The 27616-nt window shown below is 43.2% G+C and overlaps 1 protein-coding gene across 3 annotated transcripts in view; it reads left to right on the top strand.

Moving 5' to 3' along the window:
* Positions 1-27616, top strand: part of DPYSL2 (dihydropyrimidinase like 2) — a 111107-nt gene that overhangs the window by 53877 nt on the left and 29614 nt on the right. For all 3 annotated transcript variants that reach the window (XM_030201839.1, XM_030201837.1, XM_030201838.1), the window contains exons 3-7: positions 8767-8951; positions 23244-23408; positions 26173-26234; positions 26518-26598; positions 27044-27112. In XM_030201839.1, coding sequence (XP_030057699.1) covers positions 8767-8951; positions 23244-23408; positions 26173-26234; positions 26518-26598; positions 27044-27112 — 562 coding nt within the window. The remainder of the gene's footprint in view (positions 1-8766; positions 8952-23243; positions 23409-26172; positions 26235-26517; positions 26599-27043; positions 27113-27616) is intronic.

Here is a 27616-nt window from a genome sequence, read left to right on the forward strand (position 1 = left end):
GAGGATAAGCTGAAAGCTTTTGGTCATCTGTCTTCAGGGGGCTCTCGATTTTGAGACAGCAGATGGTACCAGCTTGGTCATCAGCAATATGGTCAGAAGTCCTGCTTCCAGGCATGCTAATCTCCCTTTTGTGCAGACAGGAAGTTCTCCTCAGACAGCTAGGGCACCCAGTGCCTCTTGAGCTTTGCAATGATATGAGGCTGGTCCACTTTTCTCTTCCTCCTGTGGAAAGACATCTTCAGGAGTTTCAGGAGGAGTGGGCCAAAATCACATCAGACCAGTGGATTCTGGATATTCTTACAGATGGTTACAATTTGGAGTTCTCCTGCCCAGTTGCTCCACTCTTCTTGCAGTTCTCTTGTCAGAAGGGAACCAAGGCGGTCGAAGTTTGGGCTACCGTAGCTTCCTTGCTGGCACTCCGGGCCATTGTTCCAGTTCCCCAGGCTGAATAGCAACAAGGCAAATGCTCCATCTACTTCATTGTCCTCTACCTTTCATCCTGTCTTAGATCTCAAAGGTGTAAACTGCTGCCTCAGAGTGTCTGCATCGAAGTGCTAAGAGCAGTCATAACCTTGGTTCAAGTGGGAGAATTTCTCACTGCCCTCCATCTCAAGAAGGCATACCTGAATATAACTATATGGCCACTGTATCAGAAGTTTCTACGTTTTGCGCTGCTGGGTTGTCACTTCCAGTTCAAGGCTTTGCCCTTTGGTCTTTCGATTTCACCAAGAACGCTTACCAAGGTTATGGTGGTGGTGGCAATCTTCTTTTGGCACCAGGAGAGTTCACCCATATCTTGATGACTGGCTCATTCGTGTGTCATCCTATTCGGACAACATGGTGGTGACAAATGTGGTGTCAGTCTTCTGCTGTCATTAGGTTGGGTGAATATTTTAGTTTCTTTCTGTTCTTAATGTTTGATATTATGTAAACTGCTTTGATCTACTAAGTTGGCAAAGGTGGTATAGCAAGTGCAAATAAACTAAAGTAAACTAAACGAGAAGAGTAGACTATCTTGGCATTCTATTCTACACAGGAGGTCGAAGCTGATTCTACAGATTTGCCTTCTCAGTCATGGCAGGCCCAGGGTCTGGGACTATGTCCAGGTTCTTTTGTCAGTGACAGCAGCGATGGAAGTAGCGCCATGGTCAAGGGCTCATATGCAGCCTTTATAGGAGCATCTTCTCAACCGCTGGTCTCCGGTTTCCCAGAAGTACGACCTTCATCTTCCTTGGATGCTGGTTGCCAGATGGAGTATGCAGTGGTGGTTTGTCGGCCACGAATTTTGACCATCGGAGCTCCCTTTCTTATAACACGGTGGGAGGTGGTGACAATGGATGCCAGCAAGTTGGGTTGGGGAGCTCATTATAAGTTCCATTTGGCCCAGTGCAAATGAATGGAACAGGAGTCTGTAGTCAATAAATTGTTTGGTGCTTAGGGCAGTATGGAATGCTTTATGTGACTTCGTTCCCAGGTCTGAGTTTTCTCCGACATTGTGAAGGCAGTGGCTTATATTAAAAAAGCAAGATGGGACCTGCAGCCTCCCTCATGAATTGGACAGAAAAAAATTTTCTTTGGTTGTTGGCAGCTCATATCACTGGGAATTTGGAAGGGGACTTTCCCAGCAGGCCCTCCTTGGACACTGGAGAATGGGAACTATCCAGTCTTGGTTTTCAGCTTGATGTGGACCAATGGTGGACTTGATGGTGATGAAAAGGAATGCCAAAGTGCCTTCAGTCATGAGAAAGAACCAGGATCGATACTGTAGCCCTGGCCAGAGACACATCTACTGTATGTCTTCCCTCCTTGGTCCAAGGTATGCTGCATGTTGAAAAGGATCACACTGCTGGATAATTCTCATAGCCCTGGATTGGCCACAGAGACCATAGTACGTGGAACTGATTCATCAGCTGGACGGGGATCCTTTTTGTCTTCCACAGGTACACGACCTATTGAAGCAAGGTGTAGTGCTCATAGAGGATCTGTGCCACTTTCGTCGTACGGCTTGGCCGCTGAAAGGGCTCAGTTGAGATGAAAAGGTTATTCTTATTCATTCATTACTACCTTGTTTCAGACTTGGAAATGCTCAACATCCATGGCATATATGAGGGTGTGGATGACATTCGAGAGCTGGTGTTCTGAATATGGACTTTCTCCCTTCTCTGCTCAGATTGTGCACATCCTAGCATTTTTCCAGGCAGGCCTTCAGAAAGGATTGGCATTTGTTTCTCTAAAAGTTCAGGTTGCCGCTTTGGCCTGTTTCTGGAGCTGACTACAGAAGACATCTCTCTTGCAGCTCACTTGGATATTGTTTGATTGATTCTTGTGGGGAGCAAACCTCTTGCGGCATCCATTTCATACACCATGTCCAGAGTGAAACCTTAATTTATGTCTCTGGGCTCTGCAGAAACTTCCTTTTTGGCCACTCTGGAAGTTTGCTTCGAAAGATTTTAATCTAAATACAGCATTCTTGATGGCTGTCACGTTGGGCATGTAAGGTTTTAAGAGCTTCAGGGTCTCTGTTGTCGGGATCCGTTTCTCCGTTTTTCAGAGGTGGGGTCTCCCTCCGCACAGTTCTTTCCTTTCATCCGAAAGTGGTATCAGCATTTCATCACCAATCTCTGAAGCTTCCGTCCTTCTCATGGGTGGAGTTTGGGTGGAGTGTAGGTGGTGTGCATTCTTATACATCTAAGTTATAGAATACTATGATTTATGCCTGTACTTATCCAATTTAGGCATGATTATTTACACCAGCTCTATGGCGTGGCGTAAGTACCAATGAGTTTAAATATACACAAGCATTTGACTGACTGACTGGCTATTCCAGTATTCTATAAAGAAAAGTAGGGGCCTGCTTTTTTTTATTTATTTTTTATTTTTAAATAGAAGATGCTTTGGAGCGGAGGAGTAGCCTAGTGGTTAATGCAGTGGACTATGAGCTAGGGTTCAATTCCCACTGCAGCTCCTTGTGACTCTGAGCAAGTCACTTAACCCTTCATAAGTACCTGTATATACTATATAAACCACTTTGAATGTAGTTGCAAAAACCACAGAAAGGCAGTATCAAGTCCCATTCCCTTTCCCTTAAATAGGTGTGTTCTTGTCTAAAATTAGGAGCCCTCTTTAGAATTACCCTCCATGTGTAGATAATTGCATGCTATTCTTATGTACTCCGGAGCCCCAAGTCCAGAGCAATTTATGCAAACCCTATTATTACCTTTCTTTTTTTTTGTCCTAACAGGAGTACAACATGCTAAATGTATTAATTTTTTTTTCTGAAATGGTACTTGGCATGATGGAAGGTTGAAAACATCATTCCTGTCTCTCTCAGGCTCCAGGCAGCAGATCTGCTTTTCTAATTAGAGTCACAGCGTAGAGGCACTGAACAAGGCAGTCAGTTAACTTTAACATCCTCTGCAGTATCAAGGTTTAAATACAAGCAGTTAGCAAGAAATTTACATGGACGGAGTTTTGAACCTGATGTGCCAGAATTTGTGTGACTTTAGTTTTTATTTCTTTTCTGTGCCCTGTATAGTGGAAAAGATCCATCAGTCTGTGTTTTTCCATCCTCTGAATTTTCCTTATTTTAGATAAGAAAAATAAGTGGTATTTAGTTCAGCTATTTTAATTAGATAAAGAAAGTCCATTCTGAATTGAAGCTGGCAGTCCAGGGGTGTCCTCTCCTAAAAATCTGTATGCTCTGTTAAGCCCATTGTGTACTGGGGAAACTGGACAGCTTACTGGTCTAGTTGAAGGATTTAACACTTTTGCCTCTAAGCTAAATGGTTCAGAGTCTTGACTATGGATGCAGAACCTTTTGGATAGAGCAATTCAGTGAGCTGTCACCAGGGTACTGAGCATTTTGCTCTCAAGGTTGTTAGTTTTGTGCATTGGCATCCTAAAGGAGATTCAAAGCCATTAACATTTCAAAGTTCTTTTGTAAACTGAAAACATAGTGGTCTTGTGCCAGTTTCCAGTGGGCAAGTGTCCCTGAAAGAAAAAAAATCGAAAAGCAGCAGCTGACAGCTTGAGAGGTCCATCTCAGGAAAAAAAGACTGCAAGCTGATTCCACATGGAGATTGATATTGTTGCTTTCTCTAAGGACAAGCAGGCCATATAATTCTCACATGTGGGTGATGTCATCCATGGAAATCGGTGCAGAAATGCTGCCCAGTATAATTTTTTTAACAGCTTGAGGCAGCACTCCCATCGTACATGTGCGAATTCCTTCCTGTTAGACTACTGAGCTTGGGACTAGCAGTCTTTTCTCATCCATGGTGAGGAGAGGATGTGTTTTTTTTTTTTTTTTGCGGTCTCTTCAGCGCGTTTGTTCTTACCTTCTTCGTGCCTTCCCTCGTGGGTTTTTTTTCTTTTGCTTTCTTCAGTATTTTCTCTCTCTCTTTTTTTTTTTTTTTTTCCTAATATTTCTCCCTAGTGTGTTTTGACCCACTCTGAAGTTTTCTATATGTTTTCGGCTCCAGGGCCTTCTTAGGCCTGAGCATTGGCCGGGTAACATTGTGTCTTTTTTTTTTTAATTATTTTTTTTTCAGGTGAGCTGTGCCCCTTTTTGTTCTCATCATTAAGTTGTTTGATTTTGCTTCGGTCATATTCCCTTCCATGTCATCTGCTTTAAGTGCTGTTCCCAGTGCAGTCGGACCGTCTCTGGGTCTGACACTCATTCCTGGTGTATCTAGTGTTTGAGGCCAGACCATAACCATCTAAATTGTGTTTTTGTGTATACAGAAAAGAACCCAGAAATCCAGTTTGGGGGCCAGGTTTGAATCGTCTGTGTCGGTGTCGTTCCCTATGGCTACTAGACCGGTATTTGACACTGGGAGTAGTCAAGCATCAAGTGGGTCTCCACCTGCCTCGGACCTGACACCGAGGAGATGTGTGGATTCAGCCCTCCCATGCGGAGTATTTGCCGATTCTGATTTGGACTGTTCATGGGAGTCTGATGAAGATCCAAGGTACTTTTCAGAGGAGGAGAGGCATAAATCTCCACCTGAGAGTCTCTCCTTCCCTGTTTTGGTAAGGAGATGGCAGCTGCCCTCCTTATTAAATTAGATGTTGAGGACGAGCCCAGGGCTGAGATGTTCGAGGTTCTGGACTACAACACTCCTCCTACACAGAAGCTGTGACTATCCTTCTTCACATGATACCATGTGATATTCAGGTGAAGAATTGGAAGTCCCCTCTGATTGTCCCAGTTATGCCCAAGAAAATTTACATTATGTATCAAGTTCACAGTGCACCGCAGTTTCCTTATCATTCCTTGGTGGTAGAGTCTGCACTCAAACGAGCCATAAGTTCCAGGGTCTTTGCCTCATCTCCCCCAGGTGGAGAAATCTGGACACTGGATTCATTTGGATGTAAGATGAATCAGGCCTCAATGCTCATCTCCCATATCCAATCAAACCAGTTCTACATGAGGCCTTACTTGTGTTTCTTGGTGTGCAGTATGACTGACTTGGCAGACACGCTTCCTCTAGAGCAGGCCGAGCCTTTTCACTAGTTGGCCAGAAAGCAGAAGACCTGTCGTAAATTACATGCCAGGGGTGCTTTTGACATAGCATCCAGGATCTCTGCCAGAGTATAGGTATGCACAGGCTCTCATGGCTGCATGTCTCTGTCTTGGATCCAGCAGTCCAGCAGAGATTGGCGGATGCCTCTTGCTGTAGAGACAAACTTTTTGAGGGAAAGTGGAAGAATTTGTGAACCTGATTTAAAAACAAAAAAACACACACTGATACCATCTATACCTTCTCTCGGCAGTTTTTTGCAGTTGGTTTTCTCCAGGAGGTTTTTTGACAAGTCAAAGCGAGGTCCCTACTATCCTCAAAGGCGTAGGTACACTCCTTGCCCCGCTCAGCCAGTTCAGCCCCAGTGCGGGAAGGCACCCATGTATGTGCGGTGGGAGTGCTGCCTCAAGCTGTTAAGAAATAGTATGTTGGGCAGCATTTCCGCACTGGATTCTGTGGATGACGTTGCCCACATGTGAAAATTAGCCCGTTATCCTTGGAGAATACCTCCTACAGGTAAGTAGCTTTGCTTTTCCAGAAAAGGTTGAGCCTTATTGGCAGAGCAGTGGACAGAGTTGTGCACACCTGGTGCCCAGATTAGATATTTTCTTAGATAATTAAGAAATTTAGCTTTAGGTCAGTCTGATACTTCATAACAGTAAATTAATAAGAAACTATAATGTTTGAAACCTTGGCTAAAGGATTTAAGAATTACCATGCTTAAGAATAATTGTATAACAGGTTTACATTACATTTACACATTAATCTTGTAGTCCTCAAAAGCCTTCGCAGTTCTGTGTGAATTACAAAAAGGCAAAAGACCGAGACAGTTTTGAGAGTTACAGACTAAATATAGTTAATTATAACTCAACCTGCATATTTTTTAAAGAGAAATGTTGTTTTTAATTGTTTCCTAAAGGTTTGATAATCCCTTGATGACCTGATTATTGTGGGGAGAGAATTCCAAACCGAAGCAACCTTTATACAACAGGCATGAAGCTAACTTCTTCCTAAATTTAACCATAAGTATTGATGGAAATCTCAGAGCTATCTGACCCCGATCTTACTGTCTGTCTAAAAAAGAAAAAAAAACTCAACCAAGTATAGTGGAGGATCCCCCATATCGCGCCTTAAAAACCATAGTACATAATTTAAAGTGAGACCTTGCAACAACTGGTAGCCAGTGAAATGGTCTTCCTTCCATAATGAAGAGATAACTCGAATTGCAAGATTTTGAATCGTTTGGAGCTTTTTTAAAACCTCCTTTGTGCAACCAGTATAAACTATGTTGCAACAATCTAACTTTGAAAGCAATAATGCACTACGAGTCTAAAACAAGGTAATTCAAAATGTCTACTTATAGTTCCTAATTTCCTTAATCCACTTCAACACCTAGTATACGAGTATTAAACTAAAATTTAAATGTATTATTCCCAATAACAAAGGTCGCTTTGTTTCCTGCTATCAAACCAGGTTTACATATGGAAAAGGCGTTTTATATAATTGTGCAGCAGTATATGCACATAAGTGCAGTGACAAAATGTCATGAGTACTTTATATGCTTACCATGAAGTAGGCATGTGGAGGGCATAGTTTGGGCAGAGTGGAAATTGAGATTTTATAAAATAGGTGCATGCACACACACGTTTATACCAATTTTGGAGTAGGTGTCAATGTGTGTGTCAGGAGTTACACTCTGTTAGGGTTGGTTCTGAGGGCTTATCATATAAGAACATAAGAATAGCCATACTTAATCATACTGGGTCAAACCAATCGTCTATCTTGTCCACTACGCCGCTTCTAACAGTGGCCAATCCAGGTTACAGGTACCCGGCAGAACCCCATTTAGTAGCAACATTCCATGCTACTAATCCCAGGAAAAGCAATGGCTTCTCCTATGTCCATCTCAATAACAGAATAAGGTCTTTTCCTCCAGGAAGTTGTCCAAACCTTTTTTTAAAACCCAGATACGGTAACTACTGTTACCACATCTTCCGGCAACGTGTTGTGAAGATGAGGCTATTGTGAAGATGAAGCTCCCACCTCAGGATCCCAGGTCCCTCTTTCACTCAGGGTGAGCTGGTTCTCAGTATGCAGATTTTATGCAAATTATTCTACTACCCCTTTCTGCTCAGGGTGACCTGCTTCTCAAAAGGCAAACACAGTCAGGTCTCACCAACAGGATATTTCTCATACAAATCTTTTATTTCCCCTTCCTGGGGCACACTTCTTCCAGCTTAAAACACTTTTACAAGCTTAAACAGTCCTTCCAGCTTAAACATTGCTTCCTACTCAGTTCAATCTTCCAGCTTAAGCACCTGGACACTCAGTCCTTCCTTGTAACCTGGACACCCAGTCCTTCCTTGTAACACACAGTTCTTATACCTGACACTCTAGGGCCTTCTTACCCCAGCCAGCTTCCTTGCTTTGCACACAGTTCACCACCAGTCCAAAGGGCTCAGCCAGTACTTCTCATGGGGATCCTCCTGCTTCAGTTACCAGCTCTCTTCTTCAGCTGCTAGCTCTCCTCTCTCCCTCACACTCCGGTGGGGTCTTAAGGGGTTAACGGCTAAACAGGACCCAGCCCATAACCTGCTGCACCTGTTTCTATCCCCAGGACTCTCCTCGGTCCTAGTGACCTCCTGCTATACATCCCCTTACTGAATCCCTTTAGTGACTCACCCAGCCCTTCTCCCTGGACATTTTAGGGGAACAGCGCCCTCTAGGGGCCTAACCAGGGTAGGACAGCCTCTCCCTTCTCACAGTGTTCCAGAGGTTAACTATTCTTTGAGTGAAAAAAATATTTCTTCCTATTTGTTTTAAAAGTATTTCCATGCAATTTAATTGAGTGTCCCCTGGTCTTCACCTCCACCTGCTTCACAACACTCAGGATTTTGTAGACCTCAAATCATATCCCCCGTCAGCCGTCTGTTTTCCAATCTGAAGAGCCCTAATCTTTAGCCTTTCCTCATATGGGAGCAGTTCCATCCCCTCTATCATTTTGGTTGCTCTTCTTTGAACCTTTTCTAATTCCACTATATCTTTTTTGAGATACGGTGACCAAAATTGAACACAGGTGCCTAGGCTTTGTTAATAAAATAGGGGACCTAGCAGAGAAGTCCAAAAATGAGTCTCTTATAAAATTTGGCTCTTCATGTTTGTTAGTACTATTGTTACACATGTGCAGATGACTCCACGTTTTTGTGATGGTCAGAGTTGTAAAATAACATGTTTATTTGTACAGGCAAATAGGAGAGAATCTGATTGTACCCGGAGGAGTGAAAACCATTGAAGCCCACAGCAGGATGGTGATACCCGGGGGTATTGATGTCCATACTCGCTTTCAGCTGCCTACTCAAGGAATGGTTGCTGCTGATGACTTCTACCAGGGAACAAGGGCAGCCCTGGCAGGTGGCACCACCATGATCAGTAAGATGGTTTGTTTTTCTTCTTACGATGATGACTGAAGCAATGTATCCAATCTTCATCCTTTGTGTTTTTTAAATCATATATGTATCCTCTGTGTACACTTGAGAGAGAGAGTAGAATTTAGTGTCCATTTTGCCCTTTCTTATAATCGTTTCTGTTGCTCTACCAGATGTTCACAGAGCTAAACTGAAATTTGTAAGAGGCAGTCTGTGGAACTTAATACAGTCAACAGACAGACAAGAGAAATAGGAACCCCTTGTAGTACAAATGTGTTTTGTTCTGCCATGATGCTCTGTTTGTAGTGCATGTTAGAAGTTTATACATGATCTTCTCTGTGAGACGTGAGACATGATTGCATGTGCAGGAAGACGAGCTGTAGACGATTTTGATCTGTGGGGCAGAAGAGGTTGCCTCGCTGATCGCCATCATGTGCTCACTGCTCATAATTGTTCAGTTACAACTTGCATTGTAGTGTTTGTTAATAATGCATAATTAAGAAACTGGGGGGGGGGGGGAAGAGGAATGGAGGGGAGGGGTCGGGAGATTGTTTTTCATCAGTATGTATGAGGATTGGGGGGGGGGGGGGAAGAGACAGAAATAAAATTTCTCACTCTTTTTTTTGTTCACTAAATCAAGGTAACACCCTTTCTTTCACTTATTAATGATACTGGAATTTAAACGGTAGCATTCTGCTTTGCATTACCAAACGGCTGGCTGGCAATAACATTGTTTCCCTGCCATTGGTACCTGCTGGCTGTTGAATGTTACAAAATTACGGCCGCACAACGATAGCTTTTTAGCCTACTTTCCTGCATGAAACTGGCCCTATAAAGTCATGCCTCTGTATCTACTGCCTGTCTCTGGCATCCCTTTCCTGGTGATTTCTTATTCAGTTTCATTCAGATTTCTGCCACAGAATATAGAGCATCCAGTGACCTCTGGTGCCATGTGCTTTTAATGCTCCCAACACTGAGAATACTCATGTATTTTTTTTTACCAGGTTAGTTGAAATTTCCACTATGTCAAGGCATGTTGTGATGTAATTGGGTATTTGGAAATTTCTCTACCATTGGCTTGTATAATCGTGTGCAGATTTCTGTACCACAAGGGAACTTGGCGTCATGAAATATTCATGCATTGCCTTATTTTTCTTTTTAATCATGTTAAATGTCAAAAATAAATACAGAAAAGGCGTCTAAATATAAATGCAGACCAAGAGGGAGATTTGTTGTCTTTAATCCTGTACCTTTGTTTTTCTCTCATTTTGCACAAGTAAACATTAAAATAGATTCGGTGAGGGTTAAACTATGAACAGGGTACAGCAGTACTACGATACTTCCTTTGCAAGGGTGACCTTTGCTAAATGCAGTGTGTTGGGAGATTCCCCAAAACAGTGCTGCTTAATCTTGGGATAAAAGCAAGGAGAGTCTTAAAACTTCTATTAGGAGGTTAGTACATTGCAGTTAGGTTGCTCATTGTATTGGCCTGAAACAGAAGCTTGGTTTACAAGATTTACAACAGAAACTGGAAAACAAATGATCAGCTAGTGTGATTTAGTTCATAGCGATGGATGGTCCCATTGCATATTTAAAGTTGAGTGTATTCCTAACAGAAAAGTAGGTTAGAAGACCAGTCCAAACAAAGCTCTTGATAGGTGAGTCAGTGATAGGAAGAGTATGGGTAAGTAGGCTAAAGGGAAATGGACTGCATCCTAGTTTTCCTAAGGAGCTGTCTCAGCCAGTGGCTTAGCTACGGGAGTCTGAGGTCCCCCCCCTGGGTTTGGCTGGTGGGGGTCCCCAACTCCCACCAGCTGAAGCGTTTGTCCCGTGCTGGTATCGCTGCATTGCCTACCCTGCTGTTCTCAGTCGCACTGTGCATACTTGTTTTAGTGAAACTGAGCATGCGCGACACCTCCTGCATGCTGAGTTTCATTAAAATGAGCGTGCACGGCGCAACTGAGAACAGAGCAGGGCAGGCAATGTGTGACCAGTGCGGGACAAACGCTTCAGCTGGTGGGGGTTGGGGACCCCTGCCAGCTAAGTTACCATCATGTGTCGGCAGGGGCGGCAGGGGGAAGGGCAGCAGCAGTGTGGGGGGGGGGGGGGAATATGCCCCCCCCCCCCCCACACACACACACACACACACTTTGGGCTCTGGTCCTCTCGCAGTTGAGGTCTGACTAATAGGAGCCAACAAGTTGCAAGTTCAGATTCTGAATTTATCTTTTTCTGTTAACTGAAGTACAGTCTGTGTCTATGGTGGGTTGCAGCAGAAACAGAGCACTTTGTAGTGCCTCCTGATTTCTTGCTGTATTTCAACTGATTTGTAAAGGAGTTTTTTATGCTTTGCAGGGTTTAGTATCTTCTTTTGCTTCTGTGATTTGACTGAAGTCCGATTGTTGTGATCTACAGACAAGCTGCAGAGCCTTGACAAGAGAGGTTCCATTCTTTTCTCGGTTGTCTGTTTTGAATGCAAGTTCTATTTCAGTGCAAGAAACAATCAAGTCCCAGTGTATCAGAGAATAGGCATTTTAAATCTTAGGCTGTATCTGAAACATACATTTCTAAAAATTTGGGAGCCTGGAGATCTGCTTGCAAACATTATATTTACTTGTAAGCTTAGTCTAGTGCAGTAATTTAAAATCGATGGAGGAGGACTCTGGGTTGACTCATCTGAAGTTGAGGAACATGGAGATGTTTCTGTTCATTGTGTAATACCCTAGTTATATTTATCCCCTTTGGCTTACCAACTGCAGCAGGGCAATAGTGGGATAATGTCTTGAGAAAGCAGAGGTCTGTGAAGTCCAGAGTGGAGCTGGGGGTGTCATCACACATGACCTCACTTGAACTCTGTACCACAGTACCTATAACAGGCAAATAAATCTTTGTACTGGGAATCTGATGAGAGCTTACAATAAGGCAGTAAAAAAGCAATTTTCATTTGATACTATATAGAATCCTTTGTATGTTGCTCCAGTATGATAAAGCAGTCTTGTAACTAGCATTATGAATCCTTTCATAGAGAGAGCTGCATTTTAGTCAAATATAATGAAGAATAGAAATGTCTTGATGAAATTAGTGTGAGAATATTGTTAGGCTGTGCTGACATCAGTGACGGCTGTGTGCATGGTAACAAGAATTCTTTTTCACTTACCACTTCTGAATTTCCATCCATGCTCTCTGGCTTTCCATTCTAAAGATAGCTGCATGTGTCTTTATGAAATATATAAATTGCTAAGGTTATTGAACTCCTGTTTGAATAAAGGGCACTAACCTACTAATTAATGCTTGAAGATACATTTTATTTTACTCCATTAGTTTCTGGTTTTATACAGCTGTTCCGAACAAAAGCAATGTTGAGATTAGTGTAAGTCGTAGTGATTCCTAGGATGACCTGTGATTTGTTCTTTTGTTGCTTAGGCTTAAAGGTTAGATTGAAACTCTAAATTTCAACACATTAGAAAGCAAAGGCAGCGTGTTTGTGACTTTTGTGTCCGATATGTCCTTTATGAACTTACTATGCTGTATTTGTGTCTGGTTGTATTTTGGGCCCGAGTGTGCAAGTTAGTTTATTGCTGTCTTTTCAGTCCTGGAACCACTGTTTATTGTCGTGCTTGCAATTGTTTCACCTGCCAAATCTCATAAAATTTATTTACCTACATACACCGTGCTCAAGACGAATTGAACAGATAAATGCATAGGCCTGTATAAAGAGGGAGCAAAAATTACAATTTCAAAATTTAAACATTCAAAATCAAAGCTCTGTATAAACAGGACTTGAGGTAGCTACTTGGTGAAATGTTTCATTAGCCTCGATTTGAACAGTCGTGCAGGGTATGCTTGTGGTTTAAAAAAAATGATTGAATCGGTAGTTGACCAAGTGCTGCTCATTAATCTTGGATGATTTTTCAACTCATAATCAGACTCAATAAAAGGATTAAAAGCTATGGTAGCAGCATGAATCCGACTAAGAAGCCGATTTTTCATTTATTGAGTTGGGATGTTCATGCCAGTGGCTGGTGGGGCCTCCTCTGGCAGTCTCACAAGGCTGCTGTGGGAAGTCTTGGCAACCATTTTAAACCAGCTGTGTCACTAGGCAGGAAAGATTGGGGTCTTTCCTGCCTCCGAATAGACCACTGGGGTTTGTCAAAGTAGGCCTAGAGAGAGAGAGAGAGCCTACTGATGCTTGGGGGACCTAAGGCAGGGGTGGCAGCCCAGAAGGACATTTTTTTCTGTCCATGGGGAGGGGGGTGCAGGCACGACATTTTTTTATTCCGGCCGAAACTGAGCCATCAATTTTGGCCGCGGAATCAGTTATGGCTGGAACCAAAGCCACTGGTTTCTGTTAGCCTGTACTAGCAGTAGTGGTTGGTGGGAGGCCATTCTATAGTGGAACTGTCAGCAAAAGATACAATAGGTGACAAGGGAGGTTTGGGTCCACCACCTTGAAAAAGGTGGAGTGGGTGGGACACTGAAGTTAAGGGATGAGGTTCCCACTTCAACAGCTGAAGATGCAGCTGAATATGGTAGGGCTTGAAAGCTGAGTGCCAGAGAGGGGTGGGAATGTCACTGGCTGAAGGCGTGGCCTGAAAGGTAAAGTAATTACCAGAGTAGGAGAGAGGAGAGAAAATGAGGTAGGAAGGAAGTGGAGCTGATTGCCACCACCACACACAGCCCCCTCCTACTGCAGTCATACTGCCCTGTACCCACAGCCTTACATCCCCGCCTCGGTGAGTTGCCTAAATACATGTATGTTTTTGTCTTCTACCTGTGCCTTTAGCCCTTGTGTTTTGAAACCTAATAACTTGGTCCGTCCTACTTCTTCACAATCGGTTTTAGACCACATGTGGTTGTGGTAACCACTTGTTCTGCAGTTGATGGTTATATACTGTCACTATTCATGGTCTTCAGTGATAACAGTAACCCTGTATGCAAAAGTTACTTCTCTGTGTCCTCTTGGAGGTAATAGTCACTGCTCCTGTTGTGTTGCAGAAGAGAGCAGATAATTATAGACCACCCTGCAAAAAATACACAGGAAATGGCTTTCTGTTTGCATCTGCTTCTGAAGATTTTGGCATGATCTGAGTTTGTCATGTTGGAATGCTGCCTTGATTTTTCTAGGTTTAGAGCCCCTTTTACTGGTGTGTAATCAGTTAATATGAGACATAGTACTGCTCATTGTTAGCACAGCAAATAAAGTAGAGCATTTAATGCTACTTCAGTAGGTGGCGTTGTGATCCTTGTTCAGTTGTCATGCCTTAATGGCCAAAATTAATGTGGTAACTGTAGGACTGCGCCTGCTACTAGATGGACTGAGTGTCTACCTAGGGAGGTGATGTGGCAGGAAAATAGGAAAAAAATGTCATCCTAACCAGGCCAGTCCAGAACCTGTGGATTATGTCCATCGACCAGTAGGTGGAGACGGAAGTAAAAAAATCCTTCATGCTTCGCCCTGCATGGGCGCCGTGCTGCATGATGTCATCAGTATTTCTCTGTCTCCGGTGGATGGATGATGGGCTAACTGTGTGGCTCCTGAACTGGTGATTTAAAATACCAGTTGGGAAACCGAACGCCAGTTGAACTAGGTGTGCCTACTTAAGTCTGAGCTCTATTTAAAAAAAAACTTGAAGGGGTCTGAGGTTTTTGTACTGTCTGAGAAGCTCATTAGCACTTTCTATGCTTTGTAGTCTTGGGTCAGCATTTCCAATTTTGTGCACACCCTTTTGGTCTGGCTACCACTCCCAGGACCTTCTCCAAGGGTTTTGTAGTGACTGCAGTGGCATTGCACAAAGAAGGTATTTTAGTTGAGCCTTACCTAGACAACTGGATTATAAGAGCAAAGTCTTTCCAGGAGACTGAGATTGCCACAGCATGTGTAGTGCAGTTTTTACAGGATTTAGAATAGGTGATTAATCTATCCAGAAGCAACCTTTCTCTAGGATAAGTATTTGTATACTTGGGAGCCAAGTTCAAAACACACCTGGGGAAAGTTTTTCTCCCAAGGGAGAGAGCAACGACATTGCAGAGCCAGATTTGCAACCTCGTTTTTCTTTTCAGTTGCCGTGGGGTTTCTCGAGCCCTGGTCTACAATCCTGTAGTTCCACCCAGACCATTAACAGGGAAAATTCTTTGCTACCTGAAGGGTTTTTTTTTTTTACCCTTTCTCATCTGTTTGCTACTACTTATGATTTCTATAGCGCCACTAGACATACACATCGCTGTACACTGGACATGAAGAGACAGTCCCTGTTCAACAGAGCTTACATTCTAATTAGGACATATGCTGCCGCTGTAGCATCATCTAAGAAGATGCGTACTGCTTTTTGCTGAACCAAGGGAAGAAAGTCCAGTAGTGCTAGACGAATTGCCCATGTCTCTGGATGACTGTCTGACCGCTGGGTTTCCGATGATGACCACTGGCCCTGTGCCCAATTGCCTAGGCATTGATCACCCCAGCCAGTCAGACTTTTATACTTTGTTACCAAAACCCAGTCCAGAGGATCCAGTTTTTTCCTCTGAGTAGAGGAGTGGAGCAGTGGCCTAGTGGTTAGAGCACCAGTCTTGCAATCCAGAGGTGGCCAGTTCAAATCCCGCTGCTGCTTCTTGTGATCTTGGGCAAGTCACTTAACCCTCCATTGCCTCAGTTACAAACTTAGATTGTGAGCCCTCCTAGGACAGAGAAATATATAGAGTACCTGAATGTAACTCACCTTGAGCTACTACTGAAAAAGGTGTGAGCAAAATCTAAATAAATAAATAAATAAACAAACCACCATTCCAGACTTTCGCACCTCTTGAGGAAGATGAAGCTTTCCATCTAACTCTGATACTGGGAGACCAATGAGAGAGAAGGAACCTCTGAAGAGTTCTCGTGTATTCTGGCCTATGGAACGAACACCAAAGTGGTCAATAGAGAACCAAAAACTTTTATCTAGACAGAGGGGGAAGATGGGCTGGGAAGGGTAACAGAGTGGGAAATAAACATTTAAGTAGACATGGGGTGAAAAGAAGAAAATTACAGACTGGGAGGGAAAATATGGTAGTAAGATATGAAGAGGTGGGCTGAGTGAGTAAAATAAAAGATGGGAACAGTGAAGCATAGTACAAGATAAAATGGAGAAATGGAATGGAGGGATGGGAATGAGAAGAGATGGCTGGTGATTTAGAAAGGGAATATCAGTGTGGGGATGACTAAATCCATGAATAGAAAGAGCGAGGAGAGAGAAGTGGAGTAAATTAAGATAAAAAGTGACAGATCAACGTCCAGTTGGTAGGGGAAGATGAGAGAAAAATAGACAGTGGACCCTGAAAAAGGATTTAAAATCAACAGACAACGAAAAAAAGACCAGGACCAAGGTAGAAGAACAGTGTCCAGATGGCAAGGGTAGAAAAAAGCATTAAGACGCTCCATTTTTTCGGTATATTAAAAGCAGGAAGCCGGCAAAAGAATCGGTTGAGCTGCTGGATGACCGAGGGGTAAAAGGGGCAATCAAGGAAGATAAAGACGTAGCGGAGAGATTGAATGAATTCTTTGCTTCGGTCTTCACCGAGGAGGATTTGGGTGGGATACTGGTGTCGGAAATGGTATTTCAAGTGGATGAGTCGGAGAAACTTAATGACTTCACGGTAAACCTGGAGGACGTAATGGGGCAGTTCAGCAAACTGAAGAGTAGCAAATCTCCTGGACCGGATGGTATTCATCCTAGAGTACTGATAGAACTGAAAAATGTGCAATTTATCGTTAAAATTGAGCGTGGTACCGGAAGATTGGAGGGTGGCCAATGTAACACTGATGTTTTAAAAAAGGTTCCAGGGGAGATCCGGGAAATTATAGACCGGTGAGTCTGACGTTGGTGCCGGGGAAAATGGTAGAGGCCATTATCAAAAACAAAATTACAGAGCACATCCAAGGACATGGATTACTGAGACCAAGTCAGCACGGCTTTTGTGTGGGGAAATCTTGCCTGACCAATTTACTTCAATTCTTTGAAGGAGTAAACAAACATGTGGACAAAGGGGAGCCGGTTGATATTGTGTATCTGGATTTTCAAAAGGCGTATGACAAGGTACCTCATGAAAGGCTACAGAGGAAATTGGAGGGTCATGGGATAGGAGGAAATGTCCTATTGTGGATTAAAAACTGGTTGAAGGATAGGAAACAGAGAGTGGGGTTAAATGGGCAGTATTCACAATGGAGAAGGGTAGTTAGTGGGGTTCCTCAGGGGTCTGTGCTAGGACCGCTGCTTTTTAATATATTTATAAATGATTTAGAGATTGGAGTAACTAGCGAGGTAATTCAATTTGCTGATGACACCAAGTTATTCAAAGTCGTTAACTTGCGACAGGATTGTGAAAAATTACAGAAGGACCTTACGAGACTGGGAGACTGGGCGGCTAAATGTCAGATGACGTTTAATGTGAGCAAGTGCAAGGTGATGCATGTGGGAAAAAGAACCCGAATTATAGCTAAGTCATGCAAGGTTCCATGTTAGGAGTTACGGACCAAGAAAGGGATCTGGGTGTCGTCTCGATAATACTCTGAAACCTTCTGCTCAGTGTGCTGCTGTGGCTAGGAAAGCGAATAGAATGATGGGTATTATTAGGAAAGGTATGGAAAACAGGTGTGAGGATGTTATAATGCCATTGTATCGCTCCATGGTGTGACTGCACCTTGAGTATTGTGTTCAACTCTGGTCGCCGCATCTCAAGAAAGATATAGTAGAATTGGAAAAGGTGCAGCGAAGGGCGCCTAAAATGATAGCGGGGATGGGACGACTTCCCTATGAACTCTCTACGTCTTCCACCTCCCATTCAACAAACAGAAAGTTGGTTGCTAATGCTGTTTGCTATTTTCTCTTAAGATCCTTCTCTCAAGACTCAATATGGCCCATGTTTCGCAATCCGCGTCCTCAGAGGTCGAGACTTAACATTGCAAATATCTATCATCGGCCACTAGGCAGTACATAGCACCTTCGACACTGCCTGCACCATATAGTCAGCTACACGACAACATCTTCTGTGTACAAAGGAAAAGTGGGACTGTGGGATGATTGTGTCCGATGATCTTAAAGTTCCAAACAGGTGGAAAAAGTGATGGTTGTAGCCAGAAGGATGCTTGGGTGCATAAGGAGAGGGATGACCAGCAGGAACAAAGAGGTGATAGTTTCCTTTTTTATAAGTCTCTGGTGAGGCCTTATTAGAGAAGTGTGCAATTCTGGAGACTGCACCTATTGAAGGATATAAACAGGATGGAGTTGGTCCAGAGGGCGCCTGTAAAATTGGTAAGCGGTCTTGAACATAAAACATATATATGAACATAAAACTTATATGGACAGGCTCAGGATCCTCAACATGTATATGCTGGAAGAGAGTAGGTAGAGAGGAGATACGATAGAGATGTTTAAATATTTCAGGGGCATTAATGTACAGGAAGTGAGCCTTTTTCAAATGAACGAAAACTCTGGAATGAGGGGGCATATGATGAAGTTAAGAGGAAATAGTCTTAGGAGGAAGGAATCTAAGAAAGTATTCGTTACGGAGAGAGTGGTGGAAGCGTGGAATGGCCTCATGGTAGAGGTTATGGAGATGAGGACTGTGTCGGAACTTAAGAAAGCGTGGGATAAGCATGTGGGATCCATTAAGAAAAGGAAGTTAGTGGTTACGGAGCATGGGTAGAGTGGCTGAGCCATTTGGCCTTTATCTGCCATCATGTTTCTATGTTTCTTTGTCTTCCGGACGTATGGTCCCTTCCCCTTTCTCATGCTTGAGGTTTGCTGCAGCAAGGTCCGGTCCTAATAGAGGATCCATCCCCCTTTGGTCTTATGGCATGGCCATTGAGGGGTTGCAATTGAGGCGCAAGGGTTATGCGAGCCCTGTGATTACTATGCTTTTGGCAGGCTACTTCGGTGGCCTACAAAACAGTATGGAGAACTTTTGAGAGTTGGTGTGCAGAGAGGGATATTTCTCCTTCCTCTTCCTCTCTATCTCTCATTTTGGCCTTTCTTCAGTCAGGATTGGAGAAATGTTTTGTGCTCGGGTCATTGAAGGTACAGGTTGCGGCCTTGGCTTGTTTCCCGGGCAGATTGCAGCATTCTTCTTTGGCAGCTCACGCGGATATCATCAGGTTTTTGAAAGGGATTAGTTGGCTTTGGCCTCCCTTCTGTCCAGATTGGAATCTCAACTTGGTTCTTCGAGTCTTGCAGAAGGCTCCCTTTGAACCTCTAAAGAAAATTTTGCTAAAGGACCTGACATTAAAGACTATTTTCCTAGTGGCTATTACCTCAGTCTGCTGTGTTTCAGATCTTCAAGCCCTCTCTTGCCGGGATCCCTTTCTCCGTTTTTATGGAGGCATCGGGTTTTGCTGCGGGCTCTTCCATCATTCCTGCCTAAGGTAGTCTTTGCATTCCACATTAATCAGTCTGTGGACCTCCTTTTTTTCGGAAGGAGGTGTGTGGGGTGAAGTTTTTGTCCCTCAGACTTTTTTTTAGATGTGCAACAGTCTCTTCTCTATTATCTGGAAGTCACGAATGAGTTTAGGAGGTCTGATCACCTCTTTGATGTTCTTCAGCAAGTAGAAATGGGGTTTGGCCACACCTAAGCCCACGATTGCACAATGGGTGTAGGAAGTCGTTTCTTCGGCCTACATTCATGCAGGAGAGCAGCTACCGGCTGATCTGAAGGCTCCTTTTGCAAGGGGAGTTGTTACTTCCTGGCTGGATGCCTCCTTGTTCTTCCAATTGAGATTTGCAAGGTGGCAAAATGGTCGTCTCTGTTTTCCTTTATTAAACATTATAGGGTAGCTGTGTTTGGGGCCTCAGTTCTGCAGGTGGCAGCCCCAGGAGTTCACCCTCATTAGGGACTGCTGTGAGACATCCCTCAATTCTGGAATAATGTAAGGATGATAAGGAAGGAGAAGTTAGGTCTTACCCTATAATTTTCTTTCCATCAGTCGTTGACACTATTCTAGAAGCTTGCCCGTTGCTTGTGACTCTACTTCTGTGTGGAGGGTCTAGGCTTTCTTCTGCTTCTCTGCCTGCCCTTGCTCCTTTCTCTGTTGTTTTGCTGAGACACCAGGCTCAGCATTCTTTGCAGAATGTTTGTTCACAAAAAACATGGAACAAAAAGGTTTGGTTATGGGTTTTGTTGTTTGAGTCTTATTATCTGTCGGTCACACTGCTTGTCTAGATAAATAATGAAGGGCTGAGCTTCCTGGCTGTGGCTATATACTTTAGCTCACTTCTGTGTTCTCTATATCTACCTTCTGGTCAATGGATGTGACTAACCTGCAAGCACACAGGACTAATGGAAGAACAATTATCAGGTAAGATCTCAAATTTCCTTGGTATAAAACCCCAGCCCTATTTGAATTTTTTGGTCATTAGTTCCTACTTTCATGGTCATCATACTGCAGAGTGAGAGGAAGAGTCTTTGACTTTGATACCCTGAACATTTTACCAAGTTCTGAAGTAAAGAAATGGTGAGCAGTGACCGGGCTGTTGAGGCTTCAGGCCTGGTTTGGAGGTCTAAGCTGCAATGGGGAACCAACCCACCACTATTTTGAAGGAGAAAGGAAGAAATAGCTAAAGAAAGAGGAAAAACAGGGGATCCTAGTCTTAGGAAGCAGGAGGGGGGAACACAGAGGACATCCCTGGAATCTGCAGCAGTGCTCTCATCTGGGGTAAATTGGTATCTGAAGGTGTGCTAAAAATAACAGGTGCAGTAGAAATAACAGGAGTCTTTCAGAAGTGGAGGGTTCTGAAGGAGCTGGTAAATGTTTAATGCTGCTTTTGCTTTCTGCCTCTGCCTGAACCATTGTCAGTGAGAATTTGTGTCCCCCTTTTGATTAGACTCTAGTTTAAGTAAACCCTTTTGGTTCAGAACCTTGGTTCTGGCCTGGACTAAGCTATTGTATACTGGTAGAATATGGATTGTTATGCCAGCAGACCTTCAGTGATTACTGGACTGACCTGGACGCATGAAGAAAATACATACATATATCTTATGTAAGTGCCCTAACTCAGGGGTAGGCAACTCTGGTCCTCGAGAGCCGCAGGCAGGTCAGGTTTTCAGGATATCCACAAAGAATATGCAGGAGATAGATTTGAAAGCACTGCCTCTGTGGTATGCAAATCTATCTCCTGCATATATTCATTGTGGATATCCTGAAAACCTGACCTGCCTGCGGCTCTCGAGGACCGGAGTTGCCTACCCCTGCCCTAACTGACCCAGGCAGGAAGGAGTTACGCTGATAATGGAAAGTTATATAAATCTCTTATCCTTTGTCTATAACAAGAACCAGAGCTGGGAGCTATCCTCTTCAACCCATTAGCACTCTGCTAAAGTGACCCATTTTCAGCTCACTGTTTCTGCCTTGAATTTTAAAGTGCATATTTTCAGACTTTTCTCTCTTTGCAAATGTCTTTTCCAGCATGTTGTGCCCAGTTTCAGTTCTTCTTCCTCTGTTTGAAGTCATTTGCAGCTTTGGGATTTCTGATAGTTCCTCTCTTTTTTGGCAGATGCTCTGTAGCTGCAGTTTTTCTAATACTGCTAATCTTTTAAAAAATCATTTTTGAGGGCAGCTTAGTGTTAGTACTGTGCATTATCATGTGGAGGATCCAGGTTTATTTCCTGAGCTGGCTGGGGATGGCTTAGCTCTTGGGACAGAGAGGGTATCTGTCATAGCTCATCAGTGACACCAAGTGGCCAAACTCATGGTCTACATAGACTGTGTTCTGGAAGGAGCTGTGGCTTCTGGTTGAAGATTGCTATGACAACAATTAGGCCAATTAAATAAAGAGGGGGTATGAAATAGGGAACAATACCAGCATGTGACCACATCTCAACAGAGGTTACTGTGGATTGATCTGGAAACCCAAAGGAACAGTAAGATACTTCTGGGCTTAAAAACCCCCAAACAAACCCAGTTTTAAATCGAGCCTTGGAATATGTGGGGAGTTATTGGGGGTGGGGGATTAATAGCTACTCTTTGGAAGAGGAATGGGTGTTTTAAGACCTTTCTGTCATTACGTTGATTCACTCCTTTCTCCAGTCCCTGCCACTTAGCATTGAGAGGAGGAAAGTGGTGGTACAGCATTTAAGGCCTCGATCTGGAATGTTATGGTTTGAATTATAGAAGACACCATAGTGTCATGTGGTTAAAAGTGCTATTGTCTGACCATATCTGGCAGAGAAAGATGAAGTAACCCAAGGTGCTGCACCATATCGTTCTTCTAATGCCAAGCTTGAATATGTGTGCATTGGGGATGAGCGCTGGCTAATGGTACTGCTTTCTGCTTCATCCTGGCCCTCGTGGCATGTCGTTATCTGAAAGGAATAGGGAAGTCCATAGCAAAGACCAGGATGTCCCAGTTGATGTACTGAGTTCTAAAGGAGGTAGGGAAATAGACACATTTAGCCTGAAGGATTGTTGTCTTGTGTCTGTCTTGTCCTTTTTTTTTTTAATTTAATAAAATGCCTTAAAAGCTATTGAAAGCCAAGCTTTTTCCTGTTTAATCACCATCTGCCTCTGGTAATCATTTTTTAAAGTGCTTCTCATGAATTTGGTGCTGCAGAGGAGGCTCCAGCGATTGCACATCTCTCAAGTATATTGTGTGAGTTGCAAGAAACAGGACCGAGTACCAAAGAATACAGCTGGCCTCTGAAATCTGTGAGGAAATCAGAGAGGGGAAGCTCTTCTGAAAAATACCAAGATGATTAATACACTTGGGAACGCAAACACTTGTCTGTTGATTCCTCACAAATCTTAATGATCTTAAATATTAGAGGCAAAAATTTAAACACTTTATAAATGTCCCCATTTTCTGGGATGTATCTTAGAAATCTGTTTTAATGTTGTGTTTGCTTTCTGTGCTTTCATTTGAATAGTACACAAAACGTTTCCTGATAAGTTTTTTTGGAATCTTAGGACATAATAGTCTACAGTTTTATTAATGAAATGATCTGTTTGACTGGTTCTGGGAATCATTTGCAATTAACGGAGAGTTGTTCAAAGTGTCTACTTTTCTCATTTTTTTATGCAACAGATCCTAGTCACTGCACTTCATGCTCCTACCACCACCTTTCTCTTTGGCCTGTAATTAGATTGCACAGTTTTTCTTTAAATGCAAACTAGAAATAGCTAACCAGTTAAGTGCAGTTAAGTGTTAGAAGTCAGAACCTACTTATAGAGACTTGCTGGAGATATTTTGTAGTTGACTTAAGACCTTCAGGCACAGAAAGTAGATCACGGTCTTAGCACTCTGATTCCCATGGGATTTTGTTATTGTTTTTACAGTTGATCATGTGGTTCCAGAGCCTGGGACCAGCTTGCTTGTTGCATTTGATCAGTGGAGAGAATGGGCAGACAGCAAATCCTGCTGTGATTACTCCCTACACGTGGACATCACGGAGTGGCATAAAGGCGTCCAAGAGGAGATGGAGGCATTGGTTAAGGATCACGGTAAGTTCTTGTTGTCAGAAGAAACTTTAATGCTAAGGCAAGCATCTGTACCCACTGTACACTGCAAAAATTTCCATGTCAAGTATAACATAAAAAGGGCAATTCTCTAAACTGGGTATTCATATTTGTGCATGTGTTATGGGTGTAAATGTTTAGAATACATAAACCTGTGTAAGTGCTATTCTGCAAATGTCTGCTTAACTTACATAGCACATATTTGCAAGGGGACAGACACATGGGTGGGACATAGGCGGGGCTTCCACTTTAGTGCATAACTTACAGAATACTGCAAGTTACGTGCATCCCTGTCTCAGGTGTCCAAACTTACATCAGCTCTATGGCTGGTATAACTGCAGGTGCCTAAATATTAGGCGTGCTGATACCAGGTTATGCTTGGATTCTATAATGGAATCTAGGTGCTAATTTGCTGCTACTACTACTACTTATAATCATTTCTATATCGCTACTAGATGTACACAGCGCTGTACACATTAGGTAGGGGGTGAGGGAGCTATAAAAAAAAAAGTGGGTGGAGGGAGGCTGGAAAAAGATTTTGAGGGGAGGTTCATAAAAAGGGAGATGAGAGAGATGGAGATGACAGTAAAATAGAAGGATCAGTTTGAAGAAATGGAAATGAGATCCTGGAAAGGGATTTGGAGAAAAGCAATGAAAGGAAGTAGTAAAGAGGGACCAGGACCAACTCGACTGGAAAACTAAAATGGCCACAAAACAAGCATACAAATTTATTTTTGATATTTAGAGAGAACGTCTTGTGTTTTGTTCCATATTAAAGGAAATGCATCTCTGTTTCTCTAGGATTTCACTGCTCACAGGTCGGATTTCTTTTCTTTTCCTTTTTTTTTGTCTTCATTATGTTTCTAGTTTGTAATCTCTCTCTCTCTCTTTGCTACATGATGGCCTGTGTTTTCCTTGTGCAACAGGGATGAGGGATTCAATTGATATTTAGGTTCGTACAAGAATCTGTAGTGGTCCATCTTTTCTAGCTAGAAAAGAGCTCGTCACCCCCTATGCTTAATAAAAGACCCACACCATTGATCCCTGGAGGGGTGCTGGTACTCTAGAAAATTTGCAATGCTAACTCTTCATAGGTGGGGTTGGTGCAGTTTGAGTTCTTAACTTGGTGCTAGTATGGTACGGTAAGCTTCTGAAGGTCTATTTGCAAGGTTTTGTCTTACATCACACAATGTTTGGTGGGTAGAGGGAATTTGTATTGCTATCCCTGATTTGATACCAGAGTTTGTATGTTGAGTTGTAAAGTGAAATATTCTACTTCTGCACTGTACTTCTTGTTGGGAGAGTTTTTTATTGGCTGATCTGGGAATACCCATATGAATGAATAATAATACCCATGTGAATGAATAATTAAGTACAGTCTGTGAGTACTTGTACTCCTCACCCCAGGCCTCGGAGGTGTGCAGCAAGGTCCTGGCATCTGCCAGCACCAGAGGACTCAACCCTGGTGGAAAGAACAGGACATTTTTCTTTTGTGTGTTGCTTTACTCCATTAGGTTGTCTGACTTTGGTTTTATGTGTATATAATATCTCTCTATATAAAAGGCAACCCCAACGTTCTGAAGCCTCCACGGAAGTTGAGGCGCCCGAGATATCCGGTGTGCCCTGGAGTGTCTGCACCGCCCTCGCGTCAAAACGTCATGACGTCGAGGGCGGAGCTATGACACTCGACGGCCGAAACGGAAACTGTGGCGAACAAGGCAAGTACCTCGGAGGGACGGAGGGAGGGGGCCCCTTGCTAGCGCCTGTTTCATTGCGTTCTGAAACGGGCATTTTTTCCTAGTGTGTATATAATATATAAATATGATTGTAGCTCTGAAGGGGGGGGGGGGGGGGGGGGAAACACCATCTTATCCCTTACCTCAGACAGCAGATTGGCTTTAGCTGCCCCTTCCTCCCTGTACTCTCCTCTTTCCCACTCTGGTCTCAATTGATACCTGAACCAAGGAATCGCAGGTTGTGTCTGTATGCTCCAGTGGTTCTGCTCCTGGTCTCTTCCCCTAGTGTATGCTGTTCAAAGGAGGGGACATAGGGAGGGGGGGATGAAACTGAAGTGGACACAGCAGAAAGCAGTTGGTTCTTCTCCTTTTTTGTAGCCTCTCCTTTCTTTGGAGAAGATGCTGCAGAAAAGAAAACAATGGTTTGCTCCCTTCCCCAGCTGCTTACCTCTTGTTCTTGCTAGCTGCCTGTCTGGGAAGGTTGGAGCAGAAAAAAGTTTTACTCGGACATGTCCTTTTTTTTTGAGGACACTGGGGGACGTCTGGGTGGGTTTTGCCAGCCTGCCTGTTTGTTCGGGTTTGTGGGCAAACAGGAAGGCTAGAATCTCCCACCAGGACGTCCCCCAGTGTCCTCAAAAAGAGGACAAGTCTCCCGCTTGCTACTGGTGCCGCTTCAAAATGGCTGCCGACACTTCAAGCGGTGGTCTCGCAAGACTTCTGGAAGGGGTGGGTATGGGGCATGGCTATTGGTGTCCTTTTTTTTTTTTTTTTTTTGTCAGGGCAAATATGGTAACCCTACCTATGACTAATGACTCGTTGGCACATACTGCGTTTCAAACAAAATGCTACTTGCACGTACTTTGTTCTTGTGCAATGTGCTGGGTAAAGGGAATCCTCTGAAGGTGGGGAAGAGGGTGTTATATTTGCTGGTGGTCACTAACAGTAGAATTCTGGCCTTTCTGAAAGCTGTGATCATGTTTCCAAGACTTTGTTTTCTATCCTTATTCTCCTAGGTGTGAACTCTTTCTTGGTTTATATGGCCTTCAAAGATCATTTTCAGCTGACTGATTCACAGGTAGGAGAGCTTTTAGATTTGTTTTTCTCTTGCTAACTCATTGTGTGGTAAGGTTTCCAGTTACACATTTGAAGAGAGAATTTCATGTATGAATTTCAAGCATGCCATTTCTTGGGAAAAGTTGAGTATTTGGAACTGCAGGTATAGGGCAGCACATTTTGGTATGGTAGGATGGATGCTTTTGTTACTACTTACAGTGCCACATATATTGTAAGAGGATTTTCTGGGCAAGTGGAAGGATGTTCATGTAGGGGTGGAATGAATAGTTGCTTTTCCCTCTCAGATATATGAAGTCCTCAGTGTGATCCGTGATATTGGTGCAATCGGACAAGTTCATGCTGAAAATGGCGACATCATAGCAGAGGTAAGAATTCAACAGAAAACAATTGGGAAATATTAAGGGGCAAGATCTGTATCTTACCATCATATTACACAACTCTCATAAGATCTCTTGAAGTCTGCATGGCACAAAGTTTAATGACATCTGGGTCTTGCAGATGAAGGTTCATGTGATTATAAGAATGTGTGTTTTGTCTGTATGTGAAAAGAACTGCCATTTACATCTCTCTATATCTGGCATGCTCGCTTTCTTGAGTACATCTGTGTGCAGAATGTTTTGTACATTGATTTAGTTCTTCTGTTAGTACAGCAGAGGCTGAACTTTCACTTCTTTGGGCTCTCTTTGCAACTTGCACATTGTTTGGTTTTCTTTTGTACTACCTTTTAAAGATTTGCAGTCAGCGAAGTAAGAACTAAAATACGGCATTAAACTTATTACGTGATCCATTGTCCTCCTTTTTTGGCATTAGGAGCAGCAGAGGATCTTGGAACAGGGAATCACTGGTCCAGAGGGGCACGTACTGAGCCGGCCCGAAGAGGTGAGTGTGTATGTAGTATTAATTCAGTTTTGTATTATTTATTTATTTGTAACATTTGTATGCCGCATATTCCCACATATTAGCAGGCTCAATGTGGCTTACAAAATACCGTAATGGTGAACGCCAAGTACGGTAGGTATTAAACAAATACAATTAGAAAAAGGGTCAAGTAAGGTAGGGGCATATAGTACAGTATGATAAATTGCATGTTGCTGAAATACTTGATTCCCTGCAGTGTCTCAGGGGCAGGTTCTTTTGCAGGGGAGACACAATTCTTAGCACATTTGCACAAGTGTGCTTCCCTGTTCTGGAACTTTCAATAAAAACTCCCCCATCATACTGGGTTATTTCTCAGTGCTGATCATGCAGGCTCAGGAAATGCTATTTTATCCTAGTATCAGGTACCTCATTCTCACAGCATGGATTGTGAGAGGCTAACCTTAACTGCTCTGCACCTACCTGATAGAATCTGAAACATTTTGGCTTCAGGGGGTATTCTATTAG

The sequence above is a fragment of the Microcaecilia unicolor genome, chromosome 4, assembly GCF_901765095.1.
Source record: "Microcaecilia unicolor chromosome 4, aMicUni1.1, whole genome shotgun sequence".
NCBI lineage: Eukaryota > Metazoa > Chordata > Amphibia > Gymnophiona > Siphonopidae > Microcaecilia > Microcaecilia unicolor.